Source organism: Oncorhynchus nerka, linkage group LG27 (assembly GCF_034236695.1).
Source record: "Oncorhynchus nerka isolate Pitt River linkage group LG27, Oner_Uvic_2.0, whole genome shotgun sequence".
In the NCBI taxonomy this organism is placed as follows: domain Eukaryota; kingdom Metazoa; phylum Chordata; class Actinopteri; order Salmoniformes; family Salmonidae; genus Oncorhynchus; species Oncorhynchus nerka.
The window spans coordinates 59,580,357-59,599,790 of NC_088422.1; the positions used below are offsets into that span (position 1 = coordinate 59,580,357).

Here is a 19,434-nt window from a genome sequence, read left to right on the forward strand (position 1 = left end):
ACACCTCACACACATGGTTATGGGTTTAAAAAAGATATGCATCTCTTGGCAACAGATACCTTAAAAAAGGTATGAGTGTGGTAGGAGTGTGGATAAGAAAACAAATCAGTATCTTGTGTGAACACCATTTGCCTCATGTAGCGTGACACATCTCATTCGCATAGATTTGATCAGGCTGTTGATAGTGGCCTGTGCAATGTAATGTTGTCCCACTACTCTTCAATGGCTGTGCGAAAGTTGCTGGATATTGGCAGGAACTGGAACACGCTGTTGTAAACATGCTCAATGGATGACATGTCTGGTGATTTTGCAGGCCATGGAGGAACTGGGACATTTTCAGCTTCCAGGTATTGTGTACAGATCCTTGTGACATGGGGCTGTGCATTATCATGCTGAAACATGAGGTGATGGCGGTGGATGAATGGCACGACAATGGGCCTCAGGATCTCATCACGGTATCTCTGTGCATTCAAATTGCCAATGATAAAATGCAATTGTGTTTGTTGTCTGTAACTTATGCCTGCCCATACCATAACCGCACCGCACTCTGTTCACATCGGTGACAGAAAACCGCCTACCCACACAACGCCATACACATGGTCTGCGGTTTTGAGACCGGTTGGGCGGCATATGGTAGAGAAATTAACATTAAATTCTCTGGCAACAGCTCTGGTGGACATTCCTGCTGCATGCTAATTGTAAGCTCCCTCAAAACTTGAGATATCTGTGGCATTGTGTTGTGTGACAAAACTGCACATTTTACAGTGACCTTTTATTGTCACCAGCACAAGGTGCCACTGTATAATGATCATGCTGTTTAATCAGCTTCTTGATACGCCACAACTGTCTGGTGGATGGATTATGTTGGCAAAAGAGAAATGCTCACTAACAGGGATGTAAACAAATTTGTGCACATTTTTTTTGATAAATAAGCTTTTTGTGCTACTGGAATCTTTTATTTCTTTATTTTTATAACACTTTACATGTTGCATTTATATTTTTGTTCAGTATACATCACAGAATACTGCAATATATCAAAACCGTTTGACATAGAAACACCGGATTTTCAGTTTTTTTAAATTATATTGATTATGAAATATTAATAATGTAACAAATTGAGATGGTTTAGGATGAGTTGGACCGCAGAGTGAAGGAAAAGCAGCCAACAAGTGCTCAGCATATGTAGGAACTCCTTCAAGATAGTTGGAAAAGCATTCCAGGTGAAGCTGGTTGAGAGAATGCCAAGAGTGTGCAAAGCTGTCATCAAGGCAAAGGGTGGCTACTTTGTCAAATAAAATATATTTTGATTTGTTTTACACTTTTTTGGTTACTACATGATTCCATGTGTTGTTTCATAGTTTCGATGTCTTCACTATTATTCTACAATGTAGAAAATACAAAAAAATAAAGAAAAACCCTTGAATGTTCTAAAACTTTTTGACCAGTAGTGTAAATGTGCATCTTGCTGAGTGCTGCTTCCATTCCAAACTGTGGCTGACATGTCTGTGTGTAATTGCAATAAGAACCATAGTTATGGCTCAATTAGGGTCTCAGTTTAACGGTAAACATGTCTTCTGCTGTCACCAAGTTTGCTTGGGTGTCGCAATGCATTAGGTGCACTTCTGGTCTCTATTGGTTAAGGTGCTGGTGTTAACACATATCAACAGCCAAAGCCTCCCTTTTTAAAGCATACTATTTTCTTTCACCCTATCTGTCCGGTGTGCGTAATTCGCCCTCTGTACACAATGCGGCAAAGTGAACACAAGTTGCTTAAAGGCTTTGTACATAAAAGGCATTTATGTAGAGAGGCAGCTCAACAGATCCCTAAGAGCACATGATCATTACTAATCCGGTTAGGTTAGAAGTAATGTTTTATTATTAGTCCTATCCATTTAGATAATGGGATTCCCTTCACCATGCTACCAGGCTCTATATTCAGAATGCTGTTGTTGTCAGGTCGGCTTGGTAGTTGGATTAATGGAAGTTGTACAACGCGTTACACAACCTTTCAGTCACTTAACGAAATGAACGTTCAGGGGATGGAACACGAAATTCTGATGAACAAGCTATAATGAAAATCCTTTTCAAAGATCCAATACTCAACTGAACTGTTGATATTAAATAATAGATTTGGGCACGTAATGCTATTTATTACCAAGTGTTATTATATTTTATTGAATGTGAATTAACTCTCCCACACAAGATGATAACTTCCTAAAGCCCCTTTTCTGAAGTTGAATGACTAAAGTTATCAATTAAATATAGTTAGCTTATTGTTAATTTACATATGCAGGATCTGTCATGATGCAAGTCAATAGTGGGTAAAGATTCTCTCACATTCAAGGACAGGAAGGAAACCAGGAAGAACTGGCCAGCTACAGAGTGTGAAGTCAATGCCCATGACAAGTGTCATGGGGGACCCTTTTGTCTGAATGGTGCCTTATAAGGTAGAGAATTGGTCATGTTCACTGGAGACATTTTGACCACATGTGAGACAACCACTGTTGTGTTGCAAAATACCTCAGCTCCACACATCAGCGTTTCACAGACTGCTCAGGGTTTTATTTTCTGGCCTTACATTTATTTTATATCTTGCATTTGAGTAGTTTATGGCCTTAACATATTGTATGGTCTTTCATGGTCGTGCTGCTCTTCTGTGGGCACGATGGCCTTTCTGAATACCAACCATTGTCAGAGAAAGGCCCTAAAAATTGTCAAAGACTCCATCACGGCAAGCGGTACCGAAGCGCCAAGTCTAGGTCCAAGAGGCTCCTAAATACCTTCTACCGCCAAGCCATAAGACTCATGAACAGCTAATCAAATGTCTACCCAGACTATTTGCATCCCCCCTCTCTTTTACGATGCTGCTACTCTGTTTATTATCTATCCATAGTCACTTTAACTCTACCTACATGTACATATTACCTAAATTTCCTCGACTAACCGGTGCCCCCGCACATTGACTCTGTACCAGTATCATCTGTATATGGCCTCACTTTTGTCATTTTACTGCTGCGCTTTAATTATTTGTTACTGTTATTTTGATTTGTTTACTTTTTTTCACTTGTTTTTTCTTAAAACTGCATTGTTAGTTAAGGGCTTGCAAGTAAGCATTTCACTGTAAGGTCTACCTACACCTGTTGTATTCGGCACATGTGACAAATACAATTTGATAGAAAGAGGAGTGGGAGGCCCATACTATTTGTGGGTACTATTTAATGAAGCTGCCAGTTGAGGACTAGTGAGGCATCTGTTTCTCAAATTGGACACTCTAATGTACTTGTCCTCTTGCACAGTTGTGCACCTCCCACTCCTCTTTCTATTCTGGTTAGAGACAGTTTGCACTGTTCTGTGAAGGGAGTAGTTCAAAGCGTTGTACAAGATCTTCAGTTGTTTGGAAATTCCTTGCATGGAATAGCCTTAATTTCTCAGAACAAGAATAGACTGACGAGTTTCAGTAGAAATGTATTTGTTTCTGGGCATTTTGAGCCTGTAATCGAACCCACAAATGCTGATGCTCCAGATACTCAACTAGTCTAAAGAAGGCCAGTTTTATTGCTTCTTTAATCAGAACAACAATATTCAACTGTGCTAACATATTTGCAAAAGGGTTTTCTAATGATCAATTAGCCTTTTAAAATGATAAACTTGGCTTAGCTAACACAACGTGTCATTGGAACACAGGAGTGATGGTTGCTGATAATGGGCCTCTGTACGCCTATGTAGATATTCCATTAAAAATCAGCCGTTTACAGCTACAATAGTCATTTACAACATTAACAATGTCTACACTGTATTTCTGATCAATTTGAAGCTATTTTAATGGACAAAAAATGTGCTTTTCCTTCAAAAACAAGGACATTTCTAAGTGACCCCAAACTTTTGAACGGCAGTGTATGTATGGATATTGGGACGGAACCAGAACAGAACCCAAGTATCCAAAATGTTGCTCTACCTCCACCCTACCGGGGCATTTGTCAAACTTTCAAATCCACACTCCTGTAAGCAAAACGGCTACTTAGCTAACCAGGATACTCAAGCAGATTGTGTGGTGACTCGATAGACAAACATTTAAGAACAAGCACTGTTAAACCAACTCCATCCACCTAAAGTGATTGCATTCAGGATTTAGGCTGATCTAGTTCTTCGATGATCTAGTTCTTTACTTGTCATTCTACCCGGTAACCTCAACAGTCTCCGATTCCAACAACATTTATTCATAAAAAGCATCCATATTCATAATGTGCCCCCTATTATAAAGATTATAAGATTATAAACACATTAGAAAGCTTCGCTAATCCTCCGTGTCAAATCAGAACATTCAACTAGGCTACCTCCCGAAGATGTTTTATAGGAAGCTGCAGAATCCCAAAGTGCTGTGACAAGAGTTAACATGGACCACTTTCCTACGTAAGCCCTATTTTTTTATTCCTGATATTGTTGTTGAGGACCCGTCCTACGTTCCTTTGTTTGCTGAACTGTCACAATTGTAAAAATGTGTTTGTATCAGTGCATTCAATCTTCAGAATCACTGCAAATTAAACAGCTAATCATTTGAGAATGTGATCCTGTGTGTGTGTGTGTGTGTGTGTGTGTGTGTGTGTGTGTGTGTGTGCGCCACACAGCTCCACAGAGCCTGCAGCCTGCATTGCTCTCTCTACACATAGCATCACTGCAGGTCTGGCAGAGTAGGGAGCCTCTATGCTCCCTGGGAAACAGTGCTTGCAAGCCAAATTGACATTCACTGGAGTATGCTCCCTCCTGTCATTTTGTCAACACCGTCACTGTGTGGAGCGCGGCCAAGCAAGCCTTCTGACAGACAGGCAAATGGGAGGAGGTGGACCTCAGCAACATAACACCCTCTCACCACCCCTCAGCCCAGTGGCAGGGTTCAGTGCACACGCACACAAACACCCGAGCATGCGTGTCCACACATGGCTTTCTTGCCCGCCAACATCCAACTCTGTTCTTGGACACATCACAAATGATCTCTAAAGTACTATTACCAAGCTATGATTCACCTCAATGACCCCCCATTAGTCCAGATTTAGGTCAACTTGCATGTAGAATTCAAGGATGCCACAAATGTGTGGCAAATACCAATGGCCTCTGTTTTTTAACCCCTTCTGTGGCATTCCCGGAAGGACTTCGCTTGAACCTATTCAGTTTTCCTAAATGAAGATTGTACAATCGATAAGGTATTCGAAAGGTCACCATGACAATGTTGTTGTGTAGGAAGTAGAATCTTGAGGCTGGGCCTTGCATAATCAAGAAACATTGCTGCCTCTTCACCATTCCATTAATCCAATACTCAATTTGCAGGGAATATAATAGGCATGGTATCTGAAGCGCCAGCATATTGCTGAATTCTCCGCCGGGCATGAAGGCACATTGAAATAAAGATTTAAAAAACATGGCCACCGCCAAAGATAAACTACCTCCACAGCCTCATTGAATGGTTTATCCATTTCATTTGTGCAGGTATCCCATGCAAAACACTCCCTCTCCAAACACACAGGAGGATACACTTATCAGGAGTCAGGTGTCATGGCAAAACACCGGCGAAACACGGGAGATAGGGACTCAAATGGAACCCGCACTTGTCAGCCAAGATGGATCCCAGACACCGAATAAGCTTAGGGAGGAGAGATTAGATAAAAATAACAGAATCCATCCAAACGTTGGCAGAGGTGTGCAGGTGGCTGATAAAGGATTCAAATGTATGTAGCTCTACCAGAGGAAAAGAGCAAATATAATGTTGCCTGAAAATGAATGCAGGGCACTGGCAGCGTGTATGCTCAGTGGAGGAGAGAGCGAGAGAGGGGAGCGAGAGAGAGAAGAGAGAGAGAGAGAGAATAGCGAGGGGTTAATAAAAGGCAGGAAATGAAAAAGGAGCTGTCTGTTGTGACTAAATGTGACCCATAAAATCTATTCTGTTATTTGAGTTTTCGCTCTAGCATGGAGCGAGACAGTTTTTGTTTGTCCTTAAACATTAACAATACATCTCCCACTGAGCTTGCCACCTGCCTTTGTTCCCAGATATAGATCTCATGATAAGTCCCCCCTAGTGGTACCAAATCCATCTGGGGTGTGGTCTGGGTGAGAAACAACTGTTATTTCCCCCCCGTCATTCAGAGGCGAATAGTCAGAATCAGAGATACGTAGCTGGCGAAAATAAATGAATAAATAAAGGATGGGGGAGAAACGACACTATAAAACCACTCTGCTTTAATTCTAAACTGTATTATTTATGATTCCGCTCTTTTGTTCATGCCCAGACCCATCTCTCTCCACACACTCCGATCTCTCTAATCATTTGTGAGTAATGCCTCTGAGCACTTTGGTTTGCCCATAGGGTACCAATCATGGGCCATTAGAAAGCCAAAAGAGAAAAAGGGGGAATAAATAGATGCAGAACCCAGGGAGTGGGAGACAAGATCATCCTTCAGATAAGTCAGATACGATACTGTAGGATGCTGCCGACCTGTCATGATTATAGGGTAGATAAAAACCAGTGGAGTAGTGATTACTGAAATATCCATCTTTGTATGTTGTATGATATTTGATCGGGACCATCGTGTAACCTGTGGGCTATATTCCCAAATGTGTAACATTCCAATAATGATAAGAATAGTAATTATAGGGGTGGCATAGAGTTGATCAGACCATGTCATGCATTATATTGGGATTCCATCTCTCGTCATTTCTCTGCCGTTTCTGCATATTGACGCTTGACACATCTACTCAGATCCTTGAGGTCTACAAAAGAAATGTAGGCGGTGCTCCTTTGAATTGACTGTCTTTTTCAGCTGCTGCCAACTCGAAAATATTTTACTTAATAAAGCAGTTATTCTATTTAATATATAAACATATGCAAAACACACAGTCTCCATAACACAGCTTTGCCCTTCAGGATTCGACACACTGGAATGACATTAAGCGTCACGCCGAATGTCAGAAAGTGCATTCACCCTCGCGGGGCCTCGGGAGTGACACTGATGGGTTGATTGATGTTTGACTAAAAACAACCAACGACCTGCCTGTGTAGCCACTCGCCCCTGTGGTCTTTGTACGCTGTCATGAGACCTGAGCGATCGGAGCGACGTACTCCAACAGACAAAGACATGTAACAGTGTCTTGAAGGAGTCAAGGCTGTCTGAATTCTCCCGCCGTGCGCCGTGCGAGCACAAAGGGGTGGGAGTCGTTCTTTCAAAGTCACCTGCTCGTCAAATATAACGTGGTTATACTTGTAAATATATGATCTTCTATCTTGACAGCTAAAACAATGAAACAGACTGTCTTAACCTTCACTACACATTTGAAGGGTATATTGAAGTAATTGTACATGAGAGGGCCTGTTATACGACTGCTTTTGCCTGGCTGTGCTGCGGTCGAAGATACGAGGCGATAGCCAAGTAATGTAGGGTTGGTAAAATGTTTTCAGTGTAAACTTAAACAACTAATATAAATGTATGCAGAAATGATAACGGAGCTATATCTTTTTTAATAAGATCATCTTTGAGAACTAACAATAACCAAATTAAAAACTAGACAGTCTGGCATTGATTTTGTAATAACGTTTGAGTCACTCAGACAGCATAAAAACATGTCAAAAGCCATGGCATAATATGTATAATTGCAGGAATTTAGCTTTAAAAATGTATTTTTGGCAAAATGTACCATGAACTTTGCTTAAAAACTACAACAACAAAAAAACTGCCCCATGGCAAAATATATAGAATTGCAGGAAACTATCCTTAAAACTGTAAAATGTTGTGTCTGTCCCATGGCAAAATGTGAAGATTTGCCAGAAATTGGCTTTAAACCAGAAAAAAGTCCTGTGTGGCTCAGTTGGTAGAGCATCGTGCTTGCAACACCAGGGTTGTGGGATCGATTCCCATTGGGGACCAGTACGGAAATGTATACACTCACTACTGTAAGTCGCTCTGGATAAGAACGTCTACTAAAAAAAAATCTAAAAAATAAGCAAACGTGAAGAAAAAAAATGAAGCATTTCCCGACCAACCTGGCCACGGTTAACGTATCTAACTTTTGCCATAGCCACGCCATTGTTATGAACGTTCTAAAGAAAACAAAAAAAATACTATTTGCCAGTCCCACTCGACATATGTCACAACTTTCCTTTCCTGGCAATAGATAACAGTAGAACTCCAGCCAACATGTTTCAAATGAATCATTCTCCTCTTTTGCGTAGCTTTGTTTTGCCAGGATTTCATTTGAAGCAAAGCTTGACATTAGCAATATTCTCCTTGAGCAGGGCTCTTTAACATTACATTTTGAATGCACCATTCACTAACTTCGAAGAATAGCTCCCTGCATATTCTTTCCTCCCTTTTTGCCTGCTTGCTTCCATCTCTCCCAATAGAAAATCCTCTGACTTATTTATTTATTTGACCCTTAAAATCCCATTACTATGTTATTACACTCAGCAGCAGCATGGAGAGGACAATCCTGCTCTATAATGTGTATTGATCTTTGTTTATACCTTCAGCAATAAAGCCTGCTTGGCACGTCTGTATAGTTCACATCCATTCCTCAACATCGAGCTCACAAGAAAACATCATTAAGGATATCTTAGACACAAAAGCAGATGCAGATAACATTTGACGGGAAAACTTCTCGTTTCCCGGGAACTAGGTGAAGACCAAAGGAGTTATTCACTGTAACTTTATTTGAGTAACAAAGAAGCAGTCATATCAAATGTCTTGCAAGAAGATTGGGCGCAAACAAACTTGGTGTGGCCTTGAATACCAAATGACAGTATCATGGTGTCCTCTAATTAATTTCTCATTGGACGGGAGCTACCAAAGGTTCTATTTATTGTGGCCCACTTCATTACTGTCATGTGGCCAATGTGGTTGCCATGGCACACCAATTACCCCGTGTCTTTGAATTTCAATTATCATTCACATCTTGCCTCACACTATAAGGACATTACCATCTTACACAAATGTCATTTTTCTCATCTCGGGGTTCGAGACCTACCCTGCCTCTGCATTTATGAAATCATATGACGACAAGAAAAAAAATCAGGCCGGCCGTCTCGAGCTGTGGCATTGGGGTTAAAAGCTCTTGGGCTTTGTTTACAATGGTAATGATGGAGGCGCATTAAAAAATCTAATCATAGAGGCAATCTTCAATCAAATTAACCCTCTACTGCATGCATTATAATAGAACCATGCAAAAATAGTTTTCCTCATTTAAAATTTTTGAGGGGAAAAAAAATGTAAGTGTAATTTTGGGATTTTTGCCATATGGCAATCTCCAACCTCTAAAAACATAAGAAATGTGTTTTTCTTATGGAAATGTGCTGCTTGAGTTATAATTGTATTGTTTTTATTCATTCACACTATCTTCTTGTAAAAGATTTAAAAAAAAGATTTACTCTGGATATTCTTTTCTTTTTTCATAAATAATATGATCATTATTAAAATGTTATGAATATTAAACATAACTGTTTAATCCACGCATATATAACAAATAGTGTTATGATTATGATTTCACTGTAATTTTCCTATGACCAGGCCCCTCCCACTTGAAATGCAGTTCCACTATCATCTGCCTATGCCACCCCCCCAACACACACACACACACACACACACACACACACACACACTTCTGTAAAAAGTTATTGTGTTTGTATTTTTTTTCTCCATTTTTTGCCATATTGCAACACTATGCGGTAAAGGGTTAAAAAAAAAGATCTCCCCATTTAACAACTTATCAATTACAACAGTTGACATCCGACACCGAACAGTTCCCTGCCAAGCTGCTACTTAACGGTAGTCTTTCCTTCAGCGCGTAAACCCTAGTCTATTGACACACCGGTGTGTCAGTCTTAGAAAAGAAAGGTGGAAACCTTTCTACAGAGGATTCTACCTGGAACCAAAAAGGGTTATCCTATTGGGACAACTGAAGAAACCATGTGTAAGTAACATAATAAAAAAATCCCCCCATGTCGCCCTTCTAGATCTGCGATGGAAAGTAGCAGAGCTTACAACGCTGTTTGTCAGATCAGGGAGACGTCCCAAAAATCGGTCTTCTCACATAAAGTTCTGTAGCATCTGAACGGCCTATAGAAAGTGGAGACTCTCACGATGGTGCTCTCCATTTTCCTCTATGACCCCCACAAGTGTCACGATACTCGTCTAAAGGTAACCCACACAAATGAATGGAAGTATGGAGGTAAATTTGTGCCAAATAAAGGGGGTTAAATATGTGAGCTAGATATAGGACAGAAACGTCAAAACCTTATTTCTTATGATACATTTTTGACTGTCTTTTTTTGCCATTTATTAATGTGTTATTCAATGTATTTATATGGGCTATAGTAAGGCCAAATTCAATATATTATCAAATCATTAGAAATATAATTTTTTTCTACCTAAAGAGGTCCTAAAATGCCAAACCAAATAACATAGTATGAGATTAAAACAATTAATTATGTCAACTAAGAACCCCCCCCCCCCCCCCAACGGCTTAGACTTTTAAGAATACATTTTTCACCATGACCAACCACCTGAAAACGTCCACTATTGTCCCAAATTGCTACTGTGCAAAATACACGAGTATTTGAGCAAGATGTCAATCCAACAAACCAGTCTCCCAAATGCTTGTGTAATAAATCAAGCAGAGCATTTAATTAAAATAATGATGGACCCTTCACTCCGTAATCACAAAGAGACAACTTAAAACTACTTGGCAGTGGAGCCAAAGCCGCTTCCTGATGATAGACAAAGTGACGGCTAGCAAGCACCACTACACTCACATTTACCTTTCAATACCTCAGGTGCTGAACAATAGCGGTCGATGAGACGAGATGATCTCTTTGGTCATTACCCCGGCCAAGCATGTACAGTCAATCAATGCATATAATTATTATCGTTACCATCTTGCCGCGGTCAATAGTTCAGTCTAATTCACAGGATGCCCTGCACTTGACCCTCTGGTCTAGTCAATCACTGCTTTTCTTCTCTGTCAAACATTGCTTAGAACTACACAAAAGGGCCAATTCGATCAAGGGCCCAATTTGAACAAAACCCATACACAAGAGTTAAGGAGAGAAAAACATTTAAAGAAACAAAATAACATTCTTTGGGGTTGATTTTTTACCATGTCGCAAGAAGGGATTGTTTCTTTTAAGTAAAATGTGATTGTTTTATTAAATTACTTAATAGGTACCTATATAATACAATTGATTATCTATAGCACAATTCCAGCTAGCTGGAAACCAAAGACAAGCAGGCCTAAACATAATATTATAGTTAAACGTTTTTGTTAAATAAGATTTATCTCCGTTATATGATCTCAGTAAGTATGACGCATTCCACAAATATGGAGGAATCTGTCATGGTTAGACGGCCATCGAGGGCTTTGGGGATTAATGACGGGCAAATTGGGGTTACTCTCGGGAAAGATTACAATTTTTCAGAGATACAGAAAGATTACATTTCTTAGCCACAGGAAATACTGTATCTTGGCAAATTAGAAATGTAGTCCATCATTTCAATGGGAAGCTTCTGATACCCATCAGTTGAGTAGCCACCGACTGTCATGTATAGCTGCTAGGTCATTATGCTCTCATTGCAAAAGGACCTATTCGATTCCCCATCACCTTTTAGCAAGATGACCTACTGGATATTAGCATGTATTATCAGGCTATTACAGCTACTGCCAGGCTCCCATTGTTAATCTCAGTCATAAACCGCATTCCTCTTTAGTGTCCCACCACATCCAACATCAAATAAATAACTTAAAATGCAATAGGTTTAGTGTTTACAGCCAGATGTGAAGAGACTAAGCAATGCAGGCCCTGTCTTTGTGACATGTACAGTATAATCCAAGGATGTCGGCAGTCTTTAATTGCGGGCCAGTAGCTAAATATTTAATGTTATGGAGGTCCCAATGGACACCGGCATTTACCAGACATGGTTGCCTAGGTAGGAAACATCAAAGTTAGTGTCAATAATTAAGAACATTTGTGAAAATCCCATAAAAGAGACTTTGCAACGACATGAATGGCGAATAGGCTAGACTGCATTGTAGTGAGTAGTGAGCAGCCACAGGCGCTCATGCGTGCATATACACTCACACACACACACACAAATACACACACACACACTCAGGAACAGTCACAGTACTCTCAGCCAAATCAGATGCAATGAGGAAGTGTGGCAAAAGTGGGTTGAATTTCCCCTAATCAATTATATGCAGTTACTTTCTCCCTGGTCAAATATGTGCCAATTTTGACATCAACCAACAACTCAGCTCCATAAAATCGTTGAGATATCCAAAGTACTCTCAAATAATTATATCTAGAAAAAAATATTATGTTATAGGTGTTTGGTCACCAGAATCTTAAAGCTACATTCTGGGAGGGAAGCTTCGGAAGCCTTTAGGATTTTCAGTGGTCATTTCAATTCTTGATACCAATTCATTATAATTAGAACTGGGTTTTTTTCTAAAACAAGTGTGTAAAGCCTCAAAATATGGTTAAACCTATTTATTGGGTGTCATGGACTGTCAGTTCTTCCATCAAGACCACTGCCTGTGAAATTGAGAGGGGTTACATTTCCCTAGCCCCATCCCTCAGCTGTATAAAAAAAACAACTGGTGGGGTGGCCGCTTTGTTGTTTTTAAATCTGAGAATGTGAACTCAGCAAAAAAAGAAACGTCCTCTCACTGTCAACTGCGTTTATTTTCAGCAAACTTAACATGTGTAAATATTTGTATGAACATAACAAGATTCAACGACTGAGACATAAACTGAACAAGTTCCACAGACTAACAGAAATTGAATAATGTGTCCCTGAACAAAGGGGGGGTCAAAATCAAAAGTCACAGTCAGTATCTGGTGTGGCCACCAGCTGCATTAAGTATTGCAGTGCAGCTCCTCCTCATGGACTGCACCAGATTTGCCAGTTCTTGCTGTGAGATGTTACCACACTCTTCCACCAAGGCACCTGCAAGTTCCCGGACATTTCTGGGAGGGATTGAGATCCGGGCACACTGACATTCCTGTCAACACTGACATTCCTGTCTGGCAGGAAATCACGCACAGAATGAGCAGTATGGCTGGTGAAATTGTCATGCTGGAGGGTCATGTCAGGATGAACCTGCAGGAAGGGTACCACATGATGGAGGATGTCTTCCCTGTAACGCACAGCATTGAGATTGCCTGCAATGACAACCAGCTCAGTCCGATGATGCTGTGACACATCGCCCCAGACCATGAGGGACCCTCCACCTCTAAATCGATCCCTCTCCAGAGTACAGGCCTCGGTGTAATGCTCATTCCTTCGACAATAAACGCGAATCCGACTATCAACCCTGGTGAGACAAAACCGCGACTCGTCAGTTAAGAGCACTTTTTGCCAGTCCTGTCTGGTCCAGCAACGGTGGGTCTGTGCCCATAGGCGACGTTGTTGCTGGTGATGTCTGGTGAGGACCTGCCTTACAACAGGCTTACAAGCCCTCAGTCCAGCCTCTCTCAGCCTATTGCGGACAGTCTAAGCACTGATGGAGGGATTGTGCGTTCCTGGTGTAACTCGGTCAGTTGTTGTTGCCATCCTGTACCTGTCCCGCAGGTGTGATGTTCGGATGTACCGATCCTGTGCAGGTGTTATTACAGGTGGTCTGCCACTGCGAGAACAATCAGCTGTCTGTCCTGTCTCCCTGTAGCACTGTCTTAGGCGTCTCACAGTACGGACATTGCAATTTATTGCCCTGGCCACATCTGCAGTCCTCATGCCTCCTTGCAGCATGCCTAAGGCACGTTCACGCAGATGAGCAGGGACCCTGGGCATCTTTCTTTTGGTGTTTTTCAGAGTCAGTAGAAAGGCCTTTAGTGTCCTATGTTTTCATAACTGTGACCTTAATTGCCTACCGTCTGTAAGCTGTTAGTGTCTTAACGACCGTTCCACAGGTGCATGTTCATTATTTTTTATGGTTCAGTGATCAAGCATAGGAAACAGTGTTTAAACCCTTTACAATTAAGATATGTGAAGTTATTTGGATTTTTACGAATTATCTTTGAAAGAAAGGGTCCTGAAAAAGGAACGTTTCTTTTTTTGCTAAGTTTAGCATTAAAATAAGAAGCCCCAAATGTATCAAGACCTACTCTTCATAATTATCCAACACACATCGTGGGCCACTTGGACCAGGTTTGGGGCTAAAGACTAAACACATCGTGTATGTTACTGACACACATACAAACTGTAGTCCTGATCAGGATGTTATTAACCCTATGGTGTCCATATTAGGATAGCCTCAATCTCAGCAGGACACTACTGTAAGTGGGGAACACTTGTATGAACCACATCCTCTCAAGCAGCAGTAATGTACTGCTTGGTAAAAGAAGCAATTAGAGAAAGCTGCATAAGCAACTGGTCTGGATGTATTTGATCATAAGAAAACCGCTAGTGTTGTTTGTTTGTGGGGAGGTTTAGCAATAAGAACCTTCATGAAAACATATTTACGATTTTTGCGTTTGTTTACACTATAATAGAATGCTACAATATAATACTTCATGCACACATCAATGTACTTCAATTCTTTTCGTAAACCAAAAAGTCAACATGACACCTTTTATGTCAATTAGCAACCAGAATATAATTCCTCTGGTACCATTACTCAGCATATTGAGATCAGTTTATTCAGAGGTTGTGTCCACATTTGACACTTACGTTTGACTTCTGCTTTCAGAATACGAAGATAGCATTGAAAAGACGGGTCTAAGACTCACAAAAGTCACTTTGTAAGTCTGATTGTGTTCAGATCTGGCTGGCCACTTCAGGAGGTGGTCTGGGAAGCATTTTTTTGCAGAGTTCTCCTCAGTCTGGACGCAATCAGGCTACCGAAAGCGCAATCAGTGGCTGACATCATCAACACTCCTACCACAAGTCTCCAGAAAACGTGTGTTTTGGGACCGAGAGGTGTCTTTTCATTATACCATTTGGAGGAAATACATTCCTAGAGTGTGAGGAACATGCTGACTGGCCTCAAATATTTACTAAAACTATTATGCTAACCCGTTTGTAATCCCTTTAGCGTTGCTTGCTAGCTGGCTGGCTTGCTACAGAGGTTAGCTGGCTAGTTGGCTACAGTAGTTAGCTAGTGCCATCAGTTGTTATTGTGTTATTATTGTTGTGCACCTATTCCACCATTTGTAGAATGCATACTGTAAACTGAATATAGCGTGGGAAAAGGGAATTCGGACGCACAATGTAGGTGTAGATAGATGGGTTCAGAATTCCATGATCAGAACTCTATGATCAAAATACTAAAGCTGCATGAACTGTCAAGTCTAGACACGGCCAGATTTGTCTAGTAGTGATACCTGCTTAGGGACCACTGAATTAGTCTAGGTCAGAGCCATATACAGAAATGGACTGGCCATAGGGTAGTTCTGGCAAATCCCAGATGGGCAGAGTGTGCCTGTCAAAATTGGGGCTTTTGCGCAAAATGCTCATTATTTGGCCAATTATGGAGGACTCTCAAGGGAAGAAAAGGGCATGGTGTCAGGGCCATATATAGACACAGTTGAATTCGGGAAGTTTACCTACACTTAGGTTGGAGTCATTAAAACTAGTTTTTCAACCACTCCACAAATGTCTTGTTAACAAACTATAGTTTCGGAAAGTCTGTTAGGACATCTACTTTGTGCATGACACAAATAATTTTTCTAACAATTGTTTACAGACAGATTATTTTATATTTCACTGTATCACAATTCCAGTGGGTCAGATGTTTACATAAACTAAATTGACTGTGCCTTTAAACAGCTTGCAAAATTCCAGAAAATTATGTCATGGCTTTAGAAGCTTCTTATAGGCTAATTTACATAATTTCACTCAATTGGAGGTGTACCTGTGGATGTATTTCAAGGCACACTTTCAAACTCAGTGCCTCTTTTCTTGAGATCATGGGAAAATCAAAAGAAATCAGCCAAGACCTCAGAAAAAAATGTGTAGACCTTCACAAGTCTGGTTCATCCTGGTTCCAAATGGCTAAAGGTACCACGTTCATCTGTACAAACAATAGTACGCAAGTATAAACACCATGGGACAACGCAGCCGTCATGCCGCTCAAGGAAGGAGATGCGTTCTGTCTCCTAGAGATGAACATACTTTGGTGCGAAAAGTGCAAATAAATCCCAGTACAATAGCAAAGGACCTTGTGAAAATGCTGGAGGAAACAGGTACAAAAGTATCTATATCCACAGTAAAACGAGTCCTATATCGACATAACCTGACAGGCTGCTCAGCAAGGAAGACGCCACTGCTCCAAAACCGCCATAAAAAAGCAAGACTGCGGTTTGCAACTGCACATGGAGACTCTGGTCTGGTGAAACAAAAATAGAACTGTTTGGCCATAATGACCATCGTTATGTTTGGGGGAGGCTTGCAAGCCAAAGAACACCATCCCGACCCTGAAGCATGTGGCTATATTGAAGCAACATCTCAAGACATCAGTCAGGAAGTTAAAGCTTGGTCGCAAATGGGTCTTCCAAATGGACAATGGCTCCAAGCATACTTCCAAAGTTGTGGCAAAATGGCTTAAGGACAACAGTGTGGCCATCACAAAGCCCTGACCTCAATCCTATAGAACATTTGTGGGCATAACTGAAAAAGCATGTGCAAGCAAGGAGACAGGGTATTTTTACTAGGATTAAATGTCAGGAACTGTGAAAAATTGAGTTTAAATGTATTTGGCTAAGGTGTATTTAAACTTCAGACTTCAACTGTATATCTTTATAAATATCTTTATAAGCTTAACACATCCATTGAGCTTCTGACACATTAATGCCACTTGTTACATATAAGTTATTAGCTAAATCTGTCAATCAAGCAGCCAGTCAGTCAGTCACTTAATCATGACTTCAAGTGTCTCATTGGGGTCATTTACACATTTACACTATATATCACTATATATACAAAAGTATGTGGACACCCCTTCAAATTAGTGGATTCAGCTATTTCAGCTACACCCGTTTCTGACAGGGGTATAAAATCGAGCACACAGCCATGCGATCTCTATAGACAAACATTTGCAGTAGAATGGCCTTACTGAAGAGCTTAGTGACTTTCAACGTGGCACTGTCATAGGAGACTCTTTCCAACAAGGAGAACGCTAAATACCCCAATGGATAGTGTCAACTGTAAAGTTTGGCGGAGGAGGAATAATGGTCTGGGGCTGTTTTTCACGGTTCGGGCTAGGCCCCTAAGTTCAAGTGAAGGGAAATCTTAACGCTACAGTATACAATTATATTATAGACGATTCTGTGCTTCCAGGGAACAGTTTGGGGAAGGCCCTTTTCTGTTTCAGAATGACTATTTTTTTTTCAATGTATTTAACCTTTATTTAACTAGGCAAATCAGTGCCCCCATGTACAAAGCGAGGTCCATACAGAAATTGTTTGTCGAGATCAGAGTGGAAGAAACTTGACTGGCCTGCACAGATTCCTGACCTCAACCCCATCCATCAACTTTGGGATGAATTGGAACGCCAACTGTGAGCCAGACCTAATCGCCCAACATCAGTTCCCGACCTCACTAATGCTTTTGTGGCTGAACAGAAGCAAGTCCCCGCAGCAATGTTTCAACATCTAGTGGAAAGCCTTCCCATAAGAGTGGAGGGACCAACTCCATATTAATGCCCATGATTTTGGAATGAGATATTCGAAGTACAGGTGTCCACATACTTTTGGTAATGTAGTGTATCTCATTCAACTTCGTAAAACACAATCCAAACTTCGAACATTCATCAACATATTCATAATCCAATATAAGCTGTGCTTTCAACGGAATCTCCAGCATCACCAAATTAGCTTATTCAAATCTCTCAGGGCTCTGCAAAATGTGCCGATGCATTGATTGTCTATGTGTCTATGTCTCTGTTCCACGCATCTTCTGCCACTACATTCATCACTTAGGAGCACACTTGTAGAGAGGTCTATCAACCCAAGCTAAAATTCCATCAGGTCAAAGTAGACAAAACTGCAATGAGAGGAGTGCAAGTTTTATAATGTGTATCTGTCTTTAAGCCATATTTAAGACTCTCTGACAACCTTGGCTTATCTTTCACAAAGACCCCAGTAATGGGAGTAGTGTTCAGGCACTCATTTGAAAGAGGAATGATTTTATCAATGGTTTAATTAATCATTAAAACCTCCCTCCTCACTGCACGTCTACTCATCTCTCCATTTCTCTCGCCTCTCCTCCTCTATCCCCTCCTCCTCCTACTATTCCCCCCAATGCATTATTCTGCACACACACACACACACTCTCTCTTTCTCTTTCTCTCCCTCTCTCTCTCTCTCTCTCTCTCTCTCTCTCTTTCTCTCCCTCTCTATCTCTCTCTCAGGAAATTGCAATATTCTGAGCAGCCCAGTTCCTTCTTTAGTTCCTTCTCTGACTTAACTTGCTCCTTTCCAGCAAGCCGGAGACAAGAACTGCCGCAAATCCCAGTAAGCGATGCATACACAATTCCAAGGCATTTTTAGCCAGTGAATTTCACCACCAAAAACATATCTCTTTCAGTTTAACACAGAGAATAGTTCAACAGATAAAGCTTTATTTTGCCTTCAGTCTACTGCCTCAGAACATCATGCTCAGCACAGATGCATCTCCCGCCAGAACCCAGGCTGCCTAACCTATTTCGCAGGACTGGCCGGAGCTAAAGATTAGTATCTTCTATGATTAGCCATTCTGTATTCACCATCCCCCTTTCTTTCAGAATCATTAAAGGTGAAGTAAGAATAATAGACCATTCCTATTTTAGACTTACCTAGTGTTGAGGCTCAAAGCTGGACAAAGAAGCAGGAGGCATATAGCTCGGATTAATTTCATAGCTTTGTCTTGCACTCGCACTCCGATTCGCTCTCTCCCTCTCGATTGCTTTCTTTTTCCCTTTCTCTCTCTCGCTTGCTCACTCACTGGCTCGATCGCTTGCCTGCGCGCACTCACTCAGGCACGCACACACGCACACGACGCACACGCACACACACACACACACACACACACAGAGAGAGAGAAGCAGACAGATGCAACCCAGTGGCTCTAACAGAGCAAGGGAGGATCTCTGGCTTTAAATAACACAGTGACACAGACAGACTTATTAATGAGGAAATGAATGGGGATGGGGGGGGGGGGGGGATACTGGCAGATTCAGACTGAAGAGATGAGAGCAGCTCCCACTGAGCATAGCAGGGGCGTAGGCATGGGTGGGCCTCGGTGGACGCTGGCCCACCCACTAGGGAGCCAGTCCCTGCCAGGCCCACCCAATTAGATTTAGCAAAAACAAAACAAAAATAATCCTCAGTATTTCTGGCTACACAGACTTCAGTTCAATGTCTATTTTTGATTTACATTTGGCTGAGTTCACTATAGGGGAATTCAACGTGAAATCAACAAA

General features: G+C 41.2%; 1 protein-coding gene across 1 annotated transcript in view; it reads right to left on the reverse strand.

Moving 5' to 3' along the window:
• LOC115112062 (leucine zipper protein 2-like) overlaps positions 1-19,049 on the reverse strand; it is a 194,568-nt gene extending 175,519 nt beyond the window's left edge. The window contains exon 1 of the mRNA XM_029638774.2: positions 18,808-19,049. Within this exon, the coding sequence (XP_029494634.2) occupies positions 18,808-18,869 (62 nt within the window). The 5' untranslated portion in view covers positions 18,870-19,049. The remainder of the gene's footprint in view (positions 1-18,807) is intronic.
• Between the last annotated feature and the right edge of the window lie 385 nt (positions 19,050-19,434).